The 23,729-nt window shown below is 38.5% G+C and overlaps 2 protein-coding genes across 5 annotated transcripts in view; one reads left to right on the top strand and one right to left on the bottom strand.

Annotated features, from left to right (window-relative positions):
* The window catches only part of ATF7IP (activating transcription factor 7 interacting protein), a 119,191-nt gene extending 112,175 nt beyond the window's left edge, over window positions 1-7,016 (top strand). For all 4 annotated transcript variants that reach the window (XM_058558721.1, XM_058558720.1, XM_058558719.1 and 1 more), the window contains 3 exons: window positions 817-999; window positions 2,654-2,766; window positions 5,935-7,016. In XM_058558721.1, the coding sequence (XP_058414704.1) occupies window positions 817-999; window positions 2,654-2,766; window positions 5,935-6,354 (716 nt within the window). In that variant the 3' untranslated portion in view covers window positions 6,355-7,016. The remainder of the gene's footprint in view (window positions 1-816; window positions 1,000-2,653; window positions 2,767-5,934) is intronic.
* Window positions 7,017-11,215: 4,199 nt separating this feature from the next.
* Window positions 11,216-23,729, bottom strand: part of PLBD1 (phospholipase B domain containing 1) — a 55,791-nt gene continuing 43,277 nt past the window's right edge. The window contains exons 7-11 of the mRNA XM_058558723.1: window positions 18,774-18,974; window positions 18,541-18,681; window positions 14,209-14,394; window positions 13,462-13,568; window positions 11,216-11,506 (exon numbers count right to left, since the gene is read on the bottom strand). Of these exons, the coding sequence (XP_058414706.1) occupies window positions 11,327-11,506; window positions 13,462-13,568; window positions 14,209-14,394; window positions 18,541-18,681; window positions 18,774-18,974 (815 nt within the window). The 3' untranslated portion in view covers window positions 11,216-11,326. The remainder of the gene's footprint in view (window positions 11,507-13,461; window positions 13,569-14,208; window positions 14,395-18,540; window positions 18,682-18,773; window positions 18,975-23,729) is intronic.

Raw genomic sequence — 23,729 nt, 5'->3', positions numbered from 1 at the left:
CCTCCAGATTTATTTTATTATAGAACCCATTTTTCCATATGAAAGTAGATTTATTATTGTTTTTTATTATTTGGTTAATATGTGGTCATTTGTAAAATGTGATTCTAATTCAGAGAGTTATTAACAAGTTGTTAACTCCTAAGATCATTATTATAGTTTCATGCTGTCAGTTCACGTTTAGGACTCAATTTTTGATAAATGTATACTAACATCATTCAAGGTATTAATGCTCTCTGGAACATGGATTAAGAGGAATGCCAGAAAAGGAAGAAGTCTGTATTTTAATGGATGTTTTATTGTTTTGAGTAAGAGAGAGTTTGGTTCACCTGAAGAAATTGTCAATTGCATTGACAGTGGCTGCATTGACAGCCAGCCAGTTTCTTGAACTGTGGGAATACAGAGTTACTCTTTTGGATTTATACTCATTGGTAGAAGGCCTGGAGGGCCTAAAATTTCACTCTGCTAAGAACAATTTAACATTGAAGAGGAAAAATTTACTTTTTTAAGACACACCTATAAGATGATACTCTCAAGTCTAAACCCTTTCTTTATCTTCACATGCTTATTATCTAGTCAGAGTAAAGAGTGGGAAGGGCGTTGGACATGGTTGAGGTGCTCTTTTCTTTTGAAGCTTGGATTGTAATAATATTAATTTTGATTGGCCTTATCATTCTTATCTTTCAAAATTACAAGAGGAGACTGTTGTCTCTAATTCTCTCTTTATCATAGATTTTGTGCAAAGTTCATTACCATTTAATACTGTTTACTTAACATAGAATTTACTGCATTCTTATATATTATTCTGCTTTTCATTAGCTCCAACCACCGTGAATGTAACACATCGTCCAGTAACTCAGGTGACCACGAGACTCCCTGTACCAAGAGCTCCTGCAAACCACCAAGTGGTTTATACAACTCTCCCAGCACCACCAGCTCAGGCTCCCCTGCGAGGAACTGTCATGCAGGCGCCTGCTGTTCGGCAGGTCAATCCCCAAAATAGTAAGAAACTCTTTTCTTGTATTTGGCCCCAGGTTATATGTAGTTCTTCAGCATTTAGTTGAAGTGGCTTATTAGGTTTAGCAAAAAAGTGCTGGTAATATTACATTAAAACTCTTAATTCATTTTTTTTCCTTTAGGAAAGTTAACCAGAAAAATTGGACATGTATATTACATGATTTGTGCTTCGTGTGTTGTCTTCAGTTTAACTTTAATTATTTATGGCCTCTACTATCACAGTATCCTATTTGAGGTTGGCCTACACTCCACTCTATTAAGAGGTACCTTGCCTAATTAAAGTGGGAATGATCAGTTGTGACTTAGCCCAGATGATGGAAATAATGGTAAAGGATCGATTGTGATTTAGCCTCCAATGAGAGAGAGTCTTAAAGGTATGGAAGGTGGCTGAGAAATAAAAGACAAGAAAATGTTAAAGGAAACTTGTAGTTTCCGTATATGTTTTTTAGTAGTGAAATATATTATACAAACAGAAGTTTATATAAAAGGTATATTTAAAGTTTAAAGAAAAATAATAAAATGGGCCACCTGTGAACTCTTCACCAGGCTAAGAAATAGAGCTTTATCAGTATCCTACAAGCCTACCATATGACCACCCTTAATTGCATCCCTCTCCCTCTTTATCAGAGGTAACCATCATCCTTACTTTCTGCTTTTCTGTATGGTTTTGCCACCTCTATAGGTATCACTAAAAATACTTAGTTTTGCAAAGTTTAATAGCAAGGGCAAATCTAGTTGTTGAAAGAAACTGTAGTAATGCCGTTATTAGGTGATGGCTTCCAGGAGAAAATAAACTAAGCAGAGTCTCTGGTTCACAATCTGGCTTCAACTTTCTCAAGTTTATAAGAGCTTCTCTGGGGCAGTCAGTCAGCATGGTGATGAATGAGTTCTGGGAAACTGGGCTCACAACAGCCAGTGTATCTGGTAGAACTATGGTATCAACCAGGTATTGAATATATGGCAAGAATATGGTTTGGGCAGTAGATGGCTCTAAATTGTCTGCTTCTGTTGCCCTGATGTATGTCAAAACAGTTTTCTGTTGGGTGAAATGAGTACCCTCAGCTGATCAGCAGGGCATAGAAAGAAAGAGAGGAACCTCATTAACATGCGGCAAGGATTACTTAGTCGAGATTTCTGTCCTAGTTAAAAAGATGAGACAGCAGAGATAGTTGTGAAGACAGCTTTAATTTGTCTGTCTTTATAGTCACACTGCTCCATTCTGGCCTGTTTGCCTTCAACATGTGGTGTACCACCAGTGTTCCACTGTTCGAGGACTTTTGCTCATAGTCCTCTTGGAAGGGATTCCATTTATTTCTCACCTGTGCTGGATTTCCTATTCCTTGTATCTCATGTTTTCCTCTTTCTTGATAGAGAACTCTCGTACAAGTGGCATACATCCTTTAGTGGCTATGTGAGAAAGAGTTCATGGAGGTAGAATTTTTTTTTGGTTGCTTGCATATATGAAAATTTTTTTATTCTCATGCTCGAATGATATTTTGGCTGAGTGTAGACTTCTAGGTTAGAAGTATTTTTCCTTTTGAATTTTAAAAATATCACTTTATTGACTTCAAGTGCTTAATCAGTGTTCCACCAAATTTAGAATAGAATTCTAATTTTAGCCCTTGATTTTCTTTTGTAGGTGTCACAGTTCGAGTGCCTCAAGCAACTACTTATGTTGTAAACAATGGACTAACCCTGGGATCAACAGGACCTCAGCTCACAGTGCATCACCGACCACCACAAGTGCATACCGTAAGTGCTGATACTTGGCTTTACAAAATTCTCAACTGTAAAGCTGTGAAATATTAGTGTAGTTAGCAATTTTTCTTTAAACTAGTTATATCAAAAGGAAATGATAGATCTTCTGTTTTTCCAGCAGAAGTTTATTTAAGAAAATAGATCTTACCACTGTGAACAAATGTTCCTGGGGATGATGGTCATCGAGGAGCATTGAGTTTTCTTGTGGTGGTGTACAGTGTACGAAAAGAATCCACAGCGGGGCCACGTGAAGTGAAATAAAACATTTCTACCTTATGGTGAAAAGAGTATTTTTGAGTATTAAAAAGAGTATTTTTAAAAAGTATTTTTTTGTGTTCTCACTTTATTCTTTTTCTCAAAACCTCATACCAGTTCTAACTGCTACGTTGCTATCACTTTATTGTTTTCCAGTGGTATTGGGAATTCATTTGTTAAGAGATAATGGAGAAAACCAAAGATTTTTCCTTAGATTTAGCCTCCAAAAAAGTCACATTATCCCATGACATGATTACCACAGTACTTGGTATGGTATACCATGTAAATGGAAATGCTGGCTTTATGAGGGGATAGAAGATTGAGGCTGATATCACTTTTTACCAAGCAAAGCATACTTTTTTTTTAGTACTCATAATAATGGCTAGCATTTATTGAGCATTTATTAATGTGCCAGGCACTGTCAATATACCTGGTCCTCACACAGGAATCCTTTAGGACTCTCCCTCTCCTTTTTTATCCTTTATTATAGGTATGCTAGCTAATGCACAGAGAGGTTGAGTAACCAGCACAAGGTCATACCTCATAAAAACCCATGCATTCCAGCTCTAGAGCCTATGCTCTTAACAGCTATTATTTTTATTGTCTCACTACAACGAAAAAATTAATATTAATGGAGCACTTACTATATACCAGGCACTCTATTAAGTACTTTACATGTATTCTTTAAGTCTCAAAACCCTATGAGGATTATTATTCTCCTTTTGACAGAAAAGGATACCGTGTCACAAAGATGTCAGATGGTTACTCAGTGTCACTACCCAAGCTAGTGTCAGAGCCATAGCCATTTTCAAACTCAGGTTGTCTGATCCTAACACCTACAGAGTGTTTTCACGGTGCTTCAAATCTGGCCCTATTAGAGTATGTGGCAAATACACCATTACTGTTGCTTACATCTACAAATAATTTCTTTCATTCCATAGTCTTTCAAAAAATATTTAGCAAAGATCTCTTATTTATACCATAGGTTTGCAAATTTGATGACCCGTCAGAGGTTTTTTGTAAAAACAGGATTCTATGTGTTTGTCTTAGAATAAACGGTGTATCTTACAGGAGAAACATTATTTTAATTTTATTTTAATGTAATTTTAAAAATGTTTTTACATGGGAATTTTCAAATATGTATAGAAGTAGAATAGTATAACGATTCTTACTTACCCATCTCCCCTCCTCAACAATTATCAACACTTGGCCAGTCTTATTTCATCTACAGTGCTACAAACCATGTATACGCTGGATTATTTTGAAGCAAATCCTTGATGTAATATTATTTTATCTGTAAAATTTCAATGAAAACCTCCATTGCAATGGCAAAAACAAAACAAAGCAACAACTCAGTTGACTTAACTGGGATATGAGCAGATTCAGAATCCTAGAATTTTAAGAAATAAAAGAGATTACAGGCCATTTAAGCTGTTGTCAAACTCCTTAAATTCCTGTGCTCCCTGCAGTCAAGTTCATGCCTTCAGCCATCTTCTCTTAGATCTTGCTAGCTATATGTTATTTATTTAACGTTATTTACTTAAGTGGTTAAGTCATTTTAGGAAAAAAGATCATTTGAGAGAGGAAATAACAGCAACATGGCCAGTATTAGATGAGTTCTACTTCTTCAGCTTTCAATGTTTTATCTATTTACATTTGATTTTTTTTCCCCTCTAACTTTATTTGAGCTTTTTAATTGTGGATTGTACCTTTTTCCAGGCGTGTATATCAATTTTCTCCACTAGGCTTATGAATTTCAGCAGATACGCATTCCTTGAAATTATTCAGCATATCTTTTTTGAGTTCTTAGTCTGTGCACATTACTGGTACTAAGCTTTGAGAAGGCATGAAGGTTAAAAAAGATATCAGACCTTCACAGAATTCACTATTTAGTGTATGTGAATTATCCATTTAATGAAATACATATTAAAATATAGTTTTTGTTAAATGAATTTCGCTTAAGGAAATCTTATTTGTTTCATGATTTCCGATCTCAAGTCATTGAGCAATAATATGTTTCACTTGGGGGAAAAAAAAATCACTCATATCCCTATTTCCTAGCTGTCACTTGAATCTTTTTTGGAAAAATTATCACATAATCTTAAAACCTGGATGTAATAATAATAATGTCCATTGTTAGACAAGTCAATTTGACTTCCTAAGCTTAGTATTCATGCTTTTTCATCATCCGGCCTTAACCTACGTTTCTGAATTTTCTTCTTCACATACCCTAGGTCTAAGTAAAAATTAATACTTGTTTTTGCCCGTAAATCCCCTCGCTTTCCTATCCCCATGCCCTTGTTCATGCTTTACCTAATGGCAGAAAGGTACACAACTATTTCTGCATTTCTAAAGCCTATCTTTCATGGTCCAATTTAAACGTCACCTTATTTGTGCAGACTGACCAAGAACATGATATACATTCAGCATTAAATGTGCTTATTTATAAGAATATGCTTCTGTCTTTACATGGAAAAACAGCTTGAAAATGAAAGTACAGTTGAATAATCAAATTTCATACGATAGACTGCCACACATCATATTAAAAAATATTATATTATACCAAAATGAGAATCTGTAGCATAGATAGGGAATTAAATCATAAATTATTTTGTTAGAACTAGACAATTATTTCAGTTTCTGTCAAGGTGATGTTCCATCAGCAAGGGCTTTTATTTTCCAAGGAAAACTCAATATTTTAGATCTAGAAAGTATAGTAGAAGTAACCTCAGCACAATTATTTGGGACATGATTGGTTACAAATCACCAAATAAAACTTGCCAAATCTGGTATGGTGTTCTTGATGTAAAATGATATCTTTCTAAATGATCGCTAAGATGTTTTAGGTCTTTCAGAAACAGTCCTTTCTGTGATCATTGTAAATTGACATGACTCTTCTTTTGTTAGGAGCCCCCACGCCCTGTACACCCAGCACCCTTACCGGAAGCCCCACAACCCCAGCGTCTGCCCCCAGAAGCTGCCAGCACATCTCTGCCTCAGAAGCCACACTTGAAGTTAGCACGAGTTCAGAGTCAAAATGGCATTGTACTGTCATGGAGTGTCCTGGAGGTGGATCGAAGCTGTGCCACTGTTGACAGCTACCATCTCTATGCTTACCATGAGGAACCCAGTGCCACTGTGCCCTCACAATGGAAAAAGATTGGAGAAGTAAAGGCACTTCCCTTGCCCATGGCATGCACTCTCACCCAGTTTGTATCTGGCAGCAAATACTACTTTGCAGTACGAGCCAAGGATATTTATGGACGTTTTGGACCTTTCTGTGATCCTCAGTCAACGGATGTGATCTCTTCTTCCCAGAGTAGTTAAACCTTGGAGCCTTTATCTCTTCCTCTTTCAGAATTTCCACTTTGTTCTTATTTAATCTTGTGCATGATACCCATTGTAAAATCCACATTGTGCAAGATTTCTTGGACAGATGTGTATATACACTACATTTGTTTATAATCACGAGTAAAATAAACTCAGCCCATAAAGCAAGAATCTTTTCCTGGACAATTCAAGCTTCAAGGTTTTGAAACGTAAATGTGCACCTTGCTTTAGTTTTGAGGCTGGGAAATATGTGTGGGTGTTTGTGTGTGTTTTTCCCTATTTATATGTTTACTGCAGTGGAATTGCCCATTTTCATTCTCAAATTTACTTCTACTCCAATATGAAGTAAGTAGGTCAAAAGATCTGAGGTATGTAACTGGCATGATTCTGCTTCTGAGGGATCTGTATGTTCATAGTTAAGTGATTTAAACTGAATCTAAGCAAAACCCAAAGAAAGAAAGAAAAATGGTTAATAGTTTAAAATAGGTTAATTTGAACACAGGAAATGATCTGTTCATCTTTTCTTTTGTCTCTTCTGGGTTGTTAATTAGGTGAAAAAGATCTGCAATGGCCCCTCCCTTTCCTAATCTGACTTTTACATTTATTTTGTGCCTTAAAGATTAACCTCACAAATAAACACGGCCATTTGTGCACGATCATTTACTCTTCCCTTTGAGCCTTTCGCCCTTCGTTTTTCCTTCATCTCCACCAAATATAGCACATTCCCTTCAAATAAATTTAAACCAAGTCTTTTATATATATTTTCATCAGTGGCATCACTGCCTTTAACTGCAAAAATTTGACTTGCCATTTTCTTGTAAGAATATAAATGCTTTTATTTTTAGTCACTATTTAAATTAACTCTGTGTAAAGTGGACCAAGAGAAGACCATATTGTGTAAGAAAATTTTCCTTCAAAGATATTTTAGTATCTGTGTTGCACACTGTGTTAGAAATTATGAAAGCAATTCTATTTCATTTTATCACCCAAAGCATAGTAATCTTTCAAAGGAAGTAAATAGTAAAATTCACAAAATATGGTGAGCTAAAATATCAAAGGGAAAGTCCATTTCCTCTTTATTCTCATATCATTCTTCCTGTTTTAACTTTTTAACTTTGTTTTGATGGTGCCAGTGTTGTCTGATTTACCCTATGTCAACTTTGGATAGAACTTAAAATATCTCCTCTGGGGTCATTTTCTATAACAATTAGATATAACTTCCTGTACATCTCTGTTCCTCTTCAAAGTTAATCAAATTCAGCTTAGGTCATGGGTTTTCAATATGAGTGCCAGCTCTGCTGGTATTGGGGTAGATATTTGAGTGTAGATAGTTTAGGACAGGAGAGCTGGGGTAAGTTTGGGGATGAGAATGCGGTTGAGAATATTTTGAAGGGATTCATGGAGTTTGTGAAATAATTTTTCGTCATCTTCCCTTACCAGATTTTAATTCATATTCCTACCTTCTCAAAATAAATTAGTCATTAATTTTACCTGGAATTATAGGAGGGAGCTATCCCTTCTATTTATGCTGCTTTGTTTGCAACTTTGATGGCTTATAATAGGAAGCATTCTAGTTGTAAAGGTCAGTGTACTGTCATATTAGGTGTGAAGTTTGATTGATGCTGAAGAAAGCCTACAGATTGCCAAAATGTAAATGCTCCAAAACCTTCCTTTCACTTTCAGAAAATGAGACCACAGTGAGAATTAAAGTTTCCATGAATCAAATTTGCCAACCAACTACATAGATGTTACTCATTCTAGGACTAATGATGATGCTAAAGAAGTTGCCAATGTCATGCCAATGAAAATTTCAAAAGGGAGAAATCTAGATGTATATGAACACCTATCTATATCTGCATGTATATATATTTTTACCTGCAGTGGTTGCAATGTCGATTATGTGTTCAAGATCATTCCCGTCTACAGAACAGAAAGCTCATGTTCAAAATTGTTCTTTATTGACCGGTTTTATGGTCACATGATAACAATTTCCTTACCTAGCCTAGAAAAGTTTCCCTTGGTGAATGTGTTTATTTATACTCACTAATCCTTTTTTTAAAAAAAGCTTTCATAGCATTATATAATCAGGTAAAAAAAGCCCAGTAGAATGAAAATATTTCATTATTTTAGCCTATATTGTGTGTTTTCTAAGAAAAAAAATTCTCAAATAGTAACCCTAAAAATAGATTTACTACAGTAAAATAAATCTTTTTATTCCAGATGGTGGAAGGAAGGTGCAAAGAGATTGTAGTTATTTGAGGAAAAAGTGTATTATAAGATGGTCTCTTCAAATTATGGGATTTAGGGGCAACAGCTCTGTTGGATTTACTGAAGTGTGCTAGGCTAGAACTATAGGCTTTTATTTGGGGCAGGTTTTCATGTTGCTGAGTGCTGACTTTGGTTTGGTTTGTTTCTTTTGGGAGAGAGAATGGAGGACTCAACTAGAAACAGCTACTGAGGACAGACTTTTTTGTAGCAGTTCACACCCCATGGTACCTTTCTTATTTCATGGTACCTTTTCACTAAGTATTACAAATGAGCTTGATTATCCCATTTTGGGAATGCAAGTTTGCTACATTTTTTAGCCTGACAATACTTGTGTAAGTATTGCCTTATTGGAAATCCTGGAAACTTCTGATATTTCAACCTGAAATGTAGGATGTTTATATGGCATTTAAAAGTAACAGTGATCTTTGTTACTCCCTACTTTGCACTTTGTCAGAGTAATTTTCACCCTGTTTTAAGTGTAAGCCTCTTTTTAAAATTATGTTCTTGCCAGTAAATTTATAAATTACATCAAAGACAAAATCTGTTGTTAATAGCTAACTTTATGAGGTAACTATCTCCCTCTATTTCTCTGGACTCGTTAAAATATGCAGAATACTGTGTGCTGTTTTAACACAGTAGTTTATGAGAGAAGTGAAGAGTAGAGCTTTCTTCCTTGAAAAGTGAATATTTATTGGGATACTATTTGCCTCACAGAGAGGTGTTCCCCTCTCTCCCCACGCCCATTGTCAGATAGTAAATGAAAGGTTTAATTGAAAAAAGTGACCTAAAGCAAGGAGCTTAGAATCTTAGGTACATCTGTCTGCAGAACTCCTTAAGCGGGCTGCACCATGCAGTTCTCCTACTGTATTGGATAAGTGTTAACTTAGTTTTTGTTGTTTGCTCTTTTGCTTACATTTTCCAAATTATCATTTATGCAGCAAGGTGAGTGTTAATATTGCATGATAAGCATTTATCTTGTTCCATGAATTTTCCAGTACTGTACAAGATTAACATAATAATGCCTGTGGTATCCTTCTCTCTCACCTTTGTACACTGTGATCTTAGCAGTGCCGGGTACTGCAGAGACCTTCCAAGTGTCCTCCCCGACTTTCCTTCCTGGGCTAATTCAGTGTCCTATGGTTTATTAATTATTTTTCATTTCCAGAGAAACCATGTCCCAGTATTAGATTATTGCAGATAACTCTTATCTAAAACCAATGTATGATTTTGCCTTCCTTACGATTTACTGGGCAAATGATGCCCCCCGCTCCTTTTTTAAATTTTGGGGGAAAAAAAAAAGATTAGAATAATTCTCATGTTTTATTAGTGTGGCAGGCTTATCTAATTCCTAAAATTTATTCCCCTTGAGCCAACCAATGGGGAGGAATAGGAAAATACAAACACCTGTTTTGTCTTCTCATCTTTAAAATGTTTTTATCATGCTAAATAAGTGTTTTTTTTTTTATTTGTAGAGTCAGCTAAGTACCCATCATTTATATTTAAATACTGTCTTTTTGAAGTTTTGTTTGTAAATAAGGTAACTGGGCAATCAAACACCTTTTGGGTATCCTGGCTTTAGTATTTTATCAGCCATTTCAAAATTAAATATAAAAATAAATCCTTTGTAGGATACTTGCATCCTGATTTTTCTTTATTGCAGTTGAAAGTGTAAATAATAAGACAATGTAAGACCTTCCTAATGTCTAATATAAACTGGGCTAGAGCAAGTTGCCCTATTTTTATTAGGTTTTGAAGGTTTTTGTGGGTTTTTTTCTTTTTTAAATGTACAGTAGAGTGGTGTCTGTATAAGTGTTAACTGTAGTGGGATTTTGTCCAGCAAGCCTGAAATTTATACTTTGAAATAAAACTACTGGGTTTTTAACATTCTGAGTACTCTGATTTATTCTGATTATTCTCAGCCCTGTGTTTCTTTCTTTTGAAAGTCTCTCACCTTGTTAAGAATCACCCATTAGACTGTCCAATATGGTTGATTTAACCTGCATGGCAATACCATGGCACTCACACCACATACAGTTCTCCAGCTTTGAGAGAAAAGTTATGCAGAGTTGCTCCCAGATTGGATATGCTGCTTTTAACTAAAGGGAGACAACATGAAGGTTTGCTCTATTGTGTGCCTAGCCTGCCCCACAAAAACCCTCAAGTGATGCTTGTTAATGCCCAGAAAAACCACTAACTGCATTTCTCTTAGAGGTTCCTTTGACAAGGCAGTTCCACCATCCCCTAGGACTTTGTCATGAAGTATATTCAGCCAGGGGAAGGAGCAAGAGCATGGAGGAGTACAGGTTCTTAGGGGCCAGGCCTGGAAGGGCCACTCATCTCAGATTCCATCAGCAAGACCGCTGTCACGTGGCACAACTACGTAAGAGAACCTGGGAGATGTGGCCAGGCATAAAAGGAGAATATGGATTTTGGTGAGCAAGGGAGCAGTTTCAGCCATACCCTCTTGTATATAAGCTTGTATGCTGAAGCATTGTATTGTTATTTATCATACATAATGCTTCTTCCACAGTGCTCTACCCCATAGTGAATGCTTGTTAAAAACTACAGAATCAACAGTGGAAAATGAAAGTGACAGACCGAATTTAATATATTTTATTAACACTAATTTTGAATGAAAAAACATAGCTAAAATAGTGCCTTTGGTATCTTATTTTCAGCCTTCTAGTCCTTCATCTCCCTCTTAAATTTCAGGTTTCAAAATTGGTTTCATAGTAATAAAATCAAAGTTGTAGGCCTCTGGCATGCCCTCATGGAGAGTTTTGTTGAACCGGTTCCAGTGAAAAACAGGGAGGCCATCCTGTACTGTGGGGCCACTAATGGCATAGGCTGTGTAATCTGATGCTAGGTAGATATCTGCCACCTGGAAAGAGAGAGAAGGGGGACATTTTAGAAAACTATGTGGAAAAAACTTGACTAAATCCTTGTTTTTTCTCGTGTTTTTTTTTTTTTTCCTGCTCTTTTTCCAAAGTCACAATGTTAGCCAACTTGAAAACAAAATCTTGCAAGCTTCCACAATATGTTCTTCTGTATCTATTTGGCATTCAAATGTGAACTGACTAGTAGAAGTGTGTTAAATTAACAATGTAGCCAAAAGTGTGAGATCTGGAGTCAGATTACTCATATTCAGAATTCTAGATCCAAAACTTATTCAAAAATAACTCCTGTATGACTCAGTTTTCTCATTTGTAAAGTAGGCTAATAACCTTACTTCACAGAAGAGTTATCGTAAGGATTAATAAGAGCAAATGCTTGGAGCAGTGCCTAGAATATATTAACTCGTCAATAAAAGTTGTTATTATTTGGGGCAGTAACAAGAGTTTTAAAGTAGAAGAGACTCAATACCAAAAGATGAGATCCATGGTTCTCAAAAACACCTAAACACTGAGTGGCAACAGATTTCAAGCTTAGAGAGGAAAGAAGAAAATGTCTTATAACTTCTGATTTTCCCCATACTCAAAATGGCTCAAGAGAAATGATATTTTTATAGTATATCCTTCAATTTTTTTGATGAAAAATTGGCAGGCTCCTGTCTCCAGAAGAAAGTAAAATTTGGCAAATGGAACCTTGGCGTGGGTTCTCCCAGGCAAGGCAGCAGAGGTAATTTTCTTTGTGTATTCTAGAATGGATATAACACTTTTTGCACATTTTACTGAATGTGTGCAAATACTATTAAAAAGAAATAAACGCAAAAACATTCATTGGGGCTCCATGTGTGCCAGGCTCTCTATCCACTAATTTATTTTTACACGACATACTGAGAGTCATCAAGGCTAAAGCTTTGCCACCGTCACATAGCTAAAAGTGGGTTGAGTAGGAACTCAGACTACCCTAAAGCATCTCCTGTTTAGGCATTAGGCTGATGGGAAAACAATGCGTAGGGGCTTAGCATTCTTACAGTTTTCAGAGTCAGCTCCACTTCTAACAGATTTCTTCCAAAATTTAGGACTGGAGATGCAAATGAAAAGAGACATGCCCAAGCCAAAAATGCAACAGGATGTGATAGAATGATCATTTCCACAACTACATGGCTAACTCATACCCTGGGACACCCCAAACCCAGTAGTGTCCAGGTAAATTTTTAACAATCAGCTAAGGAAAAAAGGCCCTGATTTGTAGTGTTTGCTGATTTCCATGGTATAAAGACTCCCACCATGGCTGATTTCAATCTATCAACATGATGTCAACTGACTTTAACAATTGGTTCTCACAAGCCTAAGTTGGCTTCGGCCCACCACTGTAACCTATTTATTACCTATATTAGGAGACACATTACAGCACTTATCAATTCTAACATGGTGAAACCCCCTTAGTGCTTTGGGCATCTGGTCCAATACTTGTTCCTTCAGCTAAATTCAATTCCTGTTTAATGTGAAATCACACTGCTCTCGATAATATGTTCTTTGGACTTTGGGCCAGTTTGGTAAAACTTAAGACATCAACATTATCACCATCATCATCATCACCATGATTGTGTACACTTACAAATAACCCACTAAGTACTGTTCTAACCATTTTATAGATATTAAATGTTTATTCTTCACAACAACCCTATGAGGCAAGTACTGTTATTTTCATTTCACAAATGAGGAAACAGAAGCATTACAAGATTATGTGATTTACCATTAAGTGGCAGAGGAGACACTTGAAGTTAGGCAAGGGGACCTGGCACCAGAATCTCTGAGAAATCCGATTCCTGAATTGAGTTTATGGTTAGAGACCTTATTGTGCTTTATGCTACAAAAATCTCTGCAGCTTTGCCTGTGAATAGGCCTAGGTGCTGGCGGAAATTAAATTCAAAAGCCAGTAGCATGTTACCTTCGTGTCATAGCAACCTCCAGGACTCGGGTTCTGGGAGTTCAAGTCCTCACGGCAGCAGATGGTGTTGCAGGGATCGCCCTTACTGTAAGGATCCTTCTCATAATCTAGGAAACAGTGATGGGGAGAAGAGTAAATACTGGCTATTCAGAGATAACCCTTATCCACAGTAAGCTTTGGGACCAGTTAAAGCCTAGATAATTAGAGAGTCTACCCTAGAGGCCTCCTGGGCCCAGCCTGCTCCCAGATACAGGAGTCCCCTTTGGCTTGTACTAGGGCCTAGCCTGCTCTCAAGAACCTGGCACAGTGAAGAGTGGACGGAAGAAAGTTAATAGAGGATAAATGTGTATTAATTTTTTTCAACGAATACAAATTTGACGTTGATACTATGCATCAAAAATAAAGTATTGATGAATCATTTTTGTTTTATTAGCTGCTTTTGTCCTTGGAAGGAAACCTGTGTTTGGAGGGGCAGGGTAAAAAAAGTACCCTGTATGGGTTATTTTTTCTGTGTTTTATATATAATTTTTTCAATTAGAAAATCTGTAGAATCTGCTTGCCTGTCATTTATACAAAATTCTATTTGTTGAATATAAATATGTATGGTATTAACTGAATACTAAATACTTAATGCAGTAACTTCTTATAATTCCTTCTGGTACAGAGATGACAAACTTGCATGGATTCTTTATCCATGGGGAGGAAAAGGAGTTTTGAAGAATGATTCTTGAGAAATGTACTACGTACTGTTGTATCGCATGATATATTTCATGGACGCCATATCAGTCACTTTCCCTTGGTCACGCCGGAAGATTTTGGCTCGTGGAGCCAGATCGTAAGAGTAGTCCAAACCCAGCTTCTCAACCAGCATTGGGTAGCCACTCCAGTTGTAGATTTTTTCATGGAAAGGAATGTTGTAGGAGGGCCAATATCCTGATTTGGAATGGAAGGGAAGGAAGGGTGGGATTGACGGGGAGAGAGACAGGAAAAAAGAGAGAGGGAATGAAAGAAATGTTATTAATGACAGTTTCTTTTGCAAATTGGCACAGGTGTGTCATTACAAAATGATATTATATAGAAAATAAAGCTTTGAATGTGAACCGTGGCAGTCAAACCCATCCATTTACATCTACAGAATCGGTATACCTCTAGATCATTCTATTAGGGGAAGAAGAGCATCTGAATTCTTTGGTTTTCACCCAAAATTCTTAAAGCAATCCATTAGCCAAAAAATAACCTTATTATCTATAGAGAAAAATGAAGAATAACACAAAGTGTTCTGGGGAACTCATTGAAGTGGACTTGCTTACTGAAATGCCAAAAGATGGCTTCCCAGTGTGGCCCTAACAGGGACTATGCCAGGTGCTAATCATGGGAGAGTGGAAGAACACAGTACCGGGAACCAGAAAACCTGACTTCTAGGCTCAGGGCTGAATAAGTAGGTCTTAGGCAGTTAATCTCTCTCTCTTTTTTTCTTTTTTCAGCAAGGGAAGGGAAGGGGAGAGTCCCTAATGGGAAGGGATTAGAGACAAACTTTAAGGTTGCAGCAGGCTTTTAACTCCTTTGACTCTAAGCATTCATAACGGCTCAGCTTCACTCAAAGCTTCATAGTGGCCAAGGCCACAGAGCCCATTAGTCACTAAGCATCAAACATGTGACACAGCTCTAGCAAAATCAACATTTCAGGAACACCACAGATTACAGTGACCTGAGTTACTGCCTTTGGACAGTCAGTCAACACAGGGACATCTCCACCACTCAGGGGCTGATTTCTACCCCCATACTCTCTTGGCCCTTGTCTGCCTTTCTCCCTTTTTACTGTTTTATAAGATCCCCTAATCAGGAGTGAGGTTATTGAGACAGAACAAATGACAAGATGTTCAACCTTGCTAATTCTGGAACACAGAGCCAGCATCAGGAAGAACTGAGATAAAGACACATTGAAATTACAGACTAAAATCACATTTATTGCTACAATATATCTAGGCTACATAGACTTGGGAGTTAGACTGCCTGGTTCTACCATTATTAGGTAAGTGACCTCAGAGAAATTACTTAACCTCTCTGTGCCTCAGTTTTTTCATCTATAAAAGGTGAACAATGATTGCACTTACCTTATAAGGATTGTTATGAGCATTAAATGAGTTCAAACAGATGGAGTGCTTACAACAGAATCTAATACTTGGTAAGCATTAGATAACTATTAACTGTTATAATTACTATATTTCTCTTTATGTGAACAGCTTGAATGAATAATAAAAATGGCTGCTTTATACAAGTTCACATTTTCATAAATCTTCATGATTTACAAAAGCATTTAAAATAGAGTATCTTGGGGGCTGGCCCTGTGGCTTAGCGGTTGGGTGCGCGTCTGCTACTGGCGGCCCGGGTTCGGATCCCGGGCGCACACCGATGCACCGCTTCTCCAGCCATGCTGAGGCCGCGTCCCACATACATCAACTAAGAAGGACGTGCAGCTGTGACATGCAACTATCTACTGGGGCTTTGGGGGAAAAAATAAATAAATAAAAATTAAAATAGAGTATCTTGTATAATCTCACAACAACCTGATAACGTATAAGTATTACTATCTCTCCTTATAAAGGAAGAAACAGAGGTTCAGAGAGGTCAAATGCCTTCCTTCTGACTAAAAACACCAAAGGCTTCTATCAACATACCACAGCTGCTTCCAAATGCTAGGAGGTTTGTGGGACTTTTTTTTTAATGGCTACATGATATCACAATTTTGGGGGCAAATCACATGTTTCTTTCTGAGCCTTTCTTTCCTTACTGTAAAATGGTAACAATACTACTTATTTGGAAGTATGTTATGAAGATCAAACAAGAGAATATGAATAAAAAGCCCAGAAGTGGTTCAATACAGTAAACAGTGAATTTTAACACTCTGTTCTTCTCTCCTCTGGCAAGAAAACTACAGACAGATCAGCGTCAGCTTTTTTAAATCTCAGGGTAGTTTTCTTTATGGGATATAGAAATGGGATTGCAAAGATCCTGATTCTACCATTCTATAATCAGCAGCAGTCCAAAGAAGAACAGGCCTCCTCTGCTTTGAATTGCCATGCTAACCAAGTAACCATCCAGTGATGTGACTTCTCGGGTGGATTTTCCTACAAGAAGGGAGGTGGCTCCGCTTCTTGGTAGTATCTAATCTGCCTGGCAATTGAAGTTTCCACCGTAATTAATTCTGTGATGTGCATATTATGTGCATGTAGTTGGTGTGAGCCATTCCTGCTGAGCTGGCTCACTCTGGGTGTCATTACAAAATCGACCTGGGAAACTGAGGACCAGGCCCTTATCTTGGCTCTGTCCCTACTTGTCTATGAGCTGCTCTATTGCAATGGTTTCCTAACTAGTCTCCTGTCTTCTCTCTGACCTCCACTCTATTCTCCCTTTTTAAGAACCTCCAGTTTCTAAAGGATACAGGTGAAATTGCTTAGCAGGATCCGCAAGGCTGATATTTTCCCCTCACTACCTACCTTCCACTTCACAGACTTTCCTCTAGCTGTCTTGAGCTAATATTTTCTCAATCACACCACAGTTTGCATGCCTCCATTTGTTCGACCTTGTCTCCTTGTCAAACTGGTGAGCCTTTTTAGCCTTTAAACCTCCACTCAGATGTCATCTTCACCTTCATTTATTCAACAAATATTCAGTGACGGCTTACTGTGTGTGCCGATCACTACGGTCAATGCAAGATAATAGTGCTCAAGACTTTCTAGAATTATCTCAATTAATTCTCATGACAACCCTGTGAAATTTTAAAGGTCCACACTCCAACATCCAAAAGCTCTTGGTGGCCAGATGTGTTTCAGAATTCAGGATTTTTCAAATTTTAGAACAGCAATAGAGTGCGTATATTATATATGACATTGCAGTCTCTGTGGGGAGCACCTCATAATCAAACATATTTATATTTCTGTAGCCTAATGTATAGTCTCTCTAGAGGAGAGCAAATAAAGACTATAAATGGACAGTTCAAGATAGTTTTTGCTACCAAATGAGTTCAGATAAGGTCATATTTTGTTACCAAGTGAGCTAGGACAAAGCAAACAAACAAAAAACTTTTAGTTTTAGAGTTTTGCTTTGTTTTGTTTGCGAGGGAGATCAGCCCTGAGCTAACATCTGATGCCAATCCTCCTCTTTTTGCTGAGGAAGACTGGCCCTGGGCTACCATCTGTGTCCATCTTCCTCTACTTTATATGGGACGCCGCCACAGCATGGCTTGACAAGCAGTGCGTCGGTGCGCGCCCGGGATCCGAACCTGTGAACCCCAGGCCGCCACAGCGGAGCGCACGCACTTAACCGCTTGTGCCACCGGGCCGGCCCCAGATTTAGAGTTTTGAGATTTCAAAATTACAAATAAGTGGCTGTGGACCTGTAACATTACTGTTGTGTTTTATAGATGAAGAAAGTAAGGCTTGGAGAGAGTGGATAATTTGCCCGAGATTGTGAGCAACAGATATTCAAATCAAGGCAGTGCGGCTCCAAAACCTGGGCTTCCAATGTCTGGGCTATGTTCTCATCATCCAGAACCGCCTTCTCTGATCTCTCCCGCTGATATCTGGGCTCTCTTTAGTGTCACACTGGGACACACTTGGGACACCAGAACTTATCCCCACACTTCACTTTCTGGATTCTAATGGCTGCACGTGTGCCTTGCTTCCTACTAGACTGAGTTCCTAAAGGTCAGGACTTTTGTAACTGCATCGTGCTTTTCCAGTCCCCAGGCCAGAGTTGCAATCCCATAAATATTTGCTGAATTGAACTAAAAGCTTTGCTTGGGAACCCAGGAGAGAAGGTAATATTAGAGCTATGAGAAGTCATAAGATGGTGAATGCCTGGCTTTGTCCAATCTACACACTGTCACAGAAGAGTCTGAGGTGCATGTTTTACATGTTGTGTTGAACCTGGTAATTCTTTCCCAGCGTAACTAGCAATGGTAACCCCATCCTTTCTTCCCCACCTATACTCCCCCATCATACATTCACACACCACACGTTCCCCACCATATGCGCACACGCACACGTACTCCTCAGACTTCTAGCATGAAGAAAGTACCTTTCCGTAGAACATCAGTCTGTTCAGAATATTCTACATATGTAGGAATTTGCTCCACAACGTACAGAGTGCCTTTTTCAAGGCTGTAATTCAGTTTTACCTTCTTCAGGTCCAAGACCATGTACTGATTGTTATAGGTGCCTGAAATATTGGGAGACGTGAGCAGCGCATGAGTATTACTGGTTAACTCGAACTCTAAATATGCTTAAAAGTTATTCTGCAGGGCCACTTACCAGAGTTATATTTTGAAAAGATCTCTGCCCACTGTTTGCCATCATTTGCCATCATATTGGCCACACGGACTCTTTGCCAGGCTAGGAGAGACTGGGGTACCACCAGCTTCAGCAGGGTTTTATTATACACGCTATTTGTGGTCTGCAGCAGTATCAAACCACTGCTAAGAATGTAAAAGTCATCCAGAGACTCCAAAAACCCTACAGGGAAGACAAATACACAAATCAGCATTTGTATACACGGAATACTGAACCATCGTTATTAGCACAGAGCTTTACACCACAATGCATTTTGCCAAGACTATCAGTTATTATTGTTCTTGATCTGCAGTAGCCGCTCCCAGCTTTGGCTCACCTTTGTGACAATTACTCAACTGCTGCTTATAAAGGTGCCGGTGGTCCTCCACCCCTGGATTCTCCGTTGAAATTTTTTCATTTTATGATTTGGGATGACAAAATTATATTAAATCAGGACTATTCCAATTTTCCAAAATGAGGAACAGAAATTAATCCCCACTTGCTAGAATTCTGCAGAACTTTAAATGAGGGAGGGATATTAGCAGGATTCAGTGTTGGATAGTAAGAATATAGATGCCTTCTTCCTTCTCTTTCTACTTGTCTGTATTTTACAAATTTTACATAATGAGTTTACATGATTTTTATAAATAGAAACAACAACTACATTTATAAAAGTGAACATGGTTTTGAAACTAGGATATTGACACTCTGGGTCAATGCTTTTTATAAATGTTGGGAAATCACAGGATTTTCACAGGTAAATCAGTGAAGCCACAAGTCTTTTTTAAAGGTCTATTTTGTGCTTTATGCTGTGATGAGTGTTGTAGAGATCAAGGAGTATCAGACACGGCTGTTACATTGAGAAGATGCATTGTCATTGGTAACTAACAGCGACAGAGTGGCAGTGCTAAAGAACCATCAGGGGCCCCAGGGAGAGAGTTAGAAGGGACCAGAGTGATGAGCTCCTCTGGCACTTTGCAAATCTTCACCATTTTTATACCGCTTAATCATTTTGCCATATCTGATTACTACTTGTACTATTATTTACTTACTATTTTTCATTGAATTAACTCTTTCTTCAAACTTAAAATACTTAGCCTTGTCACACACAATAAAACCCAAAGAATCATGAGTTTAATGTTTTGGCATTTTTTCCCCCAAAAAAACATATTAAAACAAATATATTTCTACTAACATGCAAAAAATACTTATCCACGAACCACCTAATATCACCTCATCAGCACTATGCATGTCACGCATTGAACGACACCAATGTAATCCTCTGCATGATTAAGAAGAACAAGATGAGGCTCAGAAAGGTGAGAGCATCCATCTGAGATCATACAGCCAGCTCCTGGCAGACCTGGGCCTAGAATGCAGGTCCTTGATCCAGTTCACTTTCCACACTTCCCACTAAGTCTTACCAACTATGCTCAGCCTTCATAGCACTCCCTCTTCTAGCTTAATGAAGCCTGGAGAAGGAGGGCTTCATGGAGGAAGTGGAGCTAGAACTGAGTCTTGAAGCTTGTAAAAGCATTGACCAGGCAGAGAGCAGTGAGCATTAAAGGTAGGAACAATAGTATGAACAAAGGTATACAGCAGGAATGGATGTGGCATAGGAGAGTAGAAGCTTTGGGAGGTGGGGGCAAATAAACTTTAGAAAATACAGTTGGATAGTCATTCACTCATTCACTCAACAAACAAGCTATTGTGCATCCACTCTAGGTCTGGTAGGGACTGGTAATGTGGGGTCAAATAAAGGCATCATCTGAAGCTAAAGATAAGACTTCAGAGCATGCAGGGGAAATCAGAAGGCCTGCATTTTAGTTCCCTGCATTGCCACTAACAAATTTGCCAATTCTCATTTGCCTTTCTGTTTCTTATTCCCTTCCTCTGCTAACCTGGGACTAAGTGACGTCATTCAGCTCTAACAGTCTAATTTTAATTTCTGGAAATTTTTGAGTAGGAAAGTTACATGATGAGAGCAGTGTTCAACTAACTCATAATGAGCCTCCACAAAGCTGTCATTAGCCTATACAGAGGTTTGTATAAATGACAGAAGGTTGCACACTCCAGGTGATCCAAAGCTTGATGAGTGGATGGCATCCTTGAATGAAATTTTAACCGGTAACCCTTCTGTGAAGATACAGCCTGAACATCAGATGCATGGCTTGTCAAGCAAAGTGTGGGATGGATTTCAATGACCATTCATTCACCTCTTGGGCTGGGGTCATTTCACAGTGTTCAAACTGTACAACCATACATGGCAGCTTTGAGCAAGCTCTCTAGTAGAAAATCCCCATGGGGGAAATTCCCCATGATGGAATGCTGTATTTCTGGCATGATAAGCTTGCTAATTCACTCTTTATTGTAGCAACCTCTATGGACACAAGAGGGCAGGCGTTCTTTAATATGTGTGAGTGAGTGAATAATGCTAACACGTTAAGAAGTAGTCTTTCATTCAAGGGCAAGACTGTTTATTAAAGATGGAAAAATGTAGGCCACCCAGAGTTCTGGAACAAAGAGGAAATACTGGCTTGCAAAAACTCTAGTCAAGGAGGTTAATTCTATAGTTTAGAGTTGAAGATTAAAAAAAAAAAGAAAAAGCCCAGAGAGGGGACAAAGTTCTGAAACATTGCATTATAAGAGAAGTAAATGTTCTTTGACTATGTAAAATTATATTCTTGCTCTAATCTGTCATTAGCAGCTTTGGAAGGCAGACTATTTTAGGTTAGGAGAAAGTGAAACACTCCAGTATGAAAGCCAGCCTGCAAAGAACATTTCATAGTAAGCTTCTTGCTGAATTCAATGAAGAAATAAAAGGTAACCATTACAGTTAATAAACTGTATTTCAAGACTGAAAAGAAAACACTTGAATCACAAAAATAAACGGTGATCACTACCTTCTGATGCCATTTACACCTACTGCTTAGTAAAACCTAGAAAGTTTACCCTCGTTTATTTGCACATTGCATGCATTAGCTGCTCCAAAGTGCCAAAGACCAAACACGCCCCTTCCTTCCAAAAGAGTAGAATCAGCATTGACCAAGGACATAAATAACGTACAACTCAGGGTTGGTAGTATGGGTCATGATTGTAAAAATAGCTGTGCTGCATTTCTTCACTCCACCCCCATCCATCTTCTCTGCAACATGATTTTGCAGCATCTCCCATCAAGAGGTGTCATCTGTTTCCCCATCTTTTAAATCTGGACTGAATTTGGAACTTGCTTCAGTTAACAGAATGTGCCAGTTCTGAGTCTAGGCCTCAAGAGATCTTGTGCACTTCTGCTCACTCTCTGTAACCCTGTTACTGCCTTGGAAACAAGCCCAGTCTAGGCTGGTCTCTAGGATGAGAGACCACATGGAGGAGAACCAGTCATCTCAGCCAATGCCAGCCTCAAGCTGGTCAACTCCCAAATGTGCAAGAGTGATCATCCGAGGTCAGTAGAGCTGCCCGCCCAACCCACAGCCAACCACAGATGCATGAATGTGCCAGCTGAGATCTCTGGAAAGAACCACTTAGCTGACCTGTGGACTCCAAAGCAATAATAATCACACATTGTTCCCAGCCACAAAGTTTTGGAGGTTATTTTTTTTTTTTCCTTTGTGAGGAAGACTTGCCCTGAGCTAACATCCACGCCAATCCTCCTCTTTATGCTGAGGAAGACTGGCCCTGGGCTAACATCCGTGCCCATCTTCCTCCACTTTACATGGGACGCCGCCGCAGCATGGCTTGCCAAGCGGTGCGTCAGTGTGCTCCCCGGATCCGAACCCGCGAACCCCAGGCTGCCAAAGCGGAGCACGCGAACTTAACCTCTGCACCACCGGGCCGGCCCCTTGGAGGTTATTTTTTTATACAGCAATAGCTAACATACAATAGTAGTAATCCAATTATACAACATGTTTTGTTTTGAAATGTCTTGCTGCTTTTGATTTTAACAGGGATGGATGTGACACATTAGGAACTCCCTTTTCTTTTCTTTCCTTTTTTTATAAAAGAAAAAACAAAGTAACAACCTTGCACCATACTTAGCCTTTCTGCTCAGCTTCTTCCCACTGCTGAAGAGGGACATCATTTCTCAAACCTCTGGAAAGCACCACCTGTGCAGGGCTAATTTCTCTAAGCCACTCAATCAATGTTTATTAAACACCTACTGTATCCCAAGCACTGTGCAATGGCTCCCAGCCCAGAGACTGTATCAGAATTCCCTCAGGAGCTTTTTCAAAAGGCACATGCCCAGGCTGCCCTCCCTCCCCACCTCTGCTCCCCTCTGAGTTTCCACCAGGACCCCTGCTTTAAGGTTGCTGTCTGCAGCAGGAGAATCTTTTGCTTCTTCAATCTGAGAAAAGGAAGCCTGTGGGTTCCCCACTATCCCAGGACACAAAACTCGACAGTCATTTATTTTGCCTACTCCACAATGGACTCAGTCTTCCCATCTTCCAGAATGGCATTTATTTGCGTCTCTTCCTGCCAAGATTCTAACTGGTACCAATCAACCTCCACTCCTTCTTCCAGTGATTATTCTTCAATCAAGTAAGGATTTATCGAGGACATTGCTGCCTAATTCTACAGTAGGAATGTGATCAGTGGAGGATTCATGCTTTATGTATTCAAGTACATGAAGCCCGTACTGTGGAGTCTGAATATCCTGCAGTGGTTCACATAAAGGAATTAGCAGGTCTCTTAAAGTTTATATAGAGTAAATATAAAGAAGGTAGGTTTATATTTAACCAACATTCTGTTGTCATCCACGTCAAAATGAAATTTGTTTTTCTACAATAATAAATTATCTTATTGACTTTTTATTATTTGTTTACTGTTTTATTGTTTTTCTGTCTATCCCATAGCACGTAAGCTCCATCAGGGCAGAGACCTTTTTCTGTCTTGTTCACTCCAGCACCAAGAAAAGGATTTGACACACAGTAGGTGTGCAAT

The sequence above is a fragment of the Diceros bicornis genome, chromosome 17 (assembly GCF_020826845.1).
Source record: "Diceros bicornis minor isolate mBicDic1 chromosome 17, mDicBic1.mat.cur, whole genome shotgun sequence".
Taxonomy (NCBI): domain Eukaryota; kingdom Metazoa; phylum Chordata; class Mammalia; order Perissodactyla; family Rhinocerotidae; genus Diceros; species Diceros bicornis.
The sequence above is the reverse complement of the archived record's forward strand: the minus strand, read 5'-3'. Positions and strand labels throughout refer to the sequence as shown.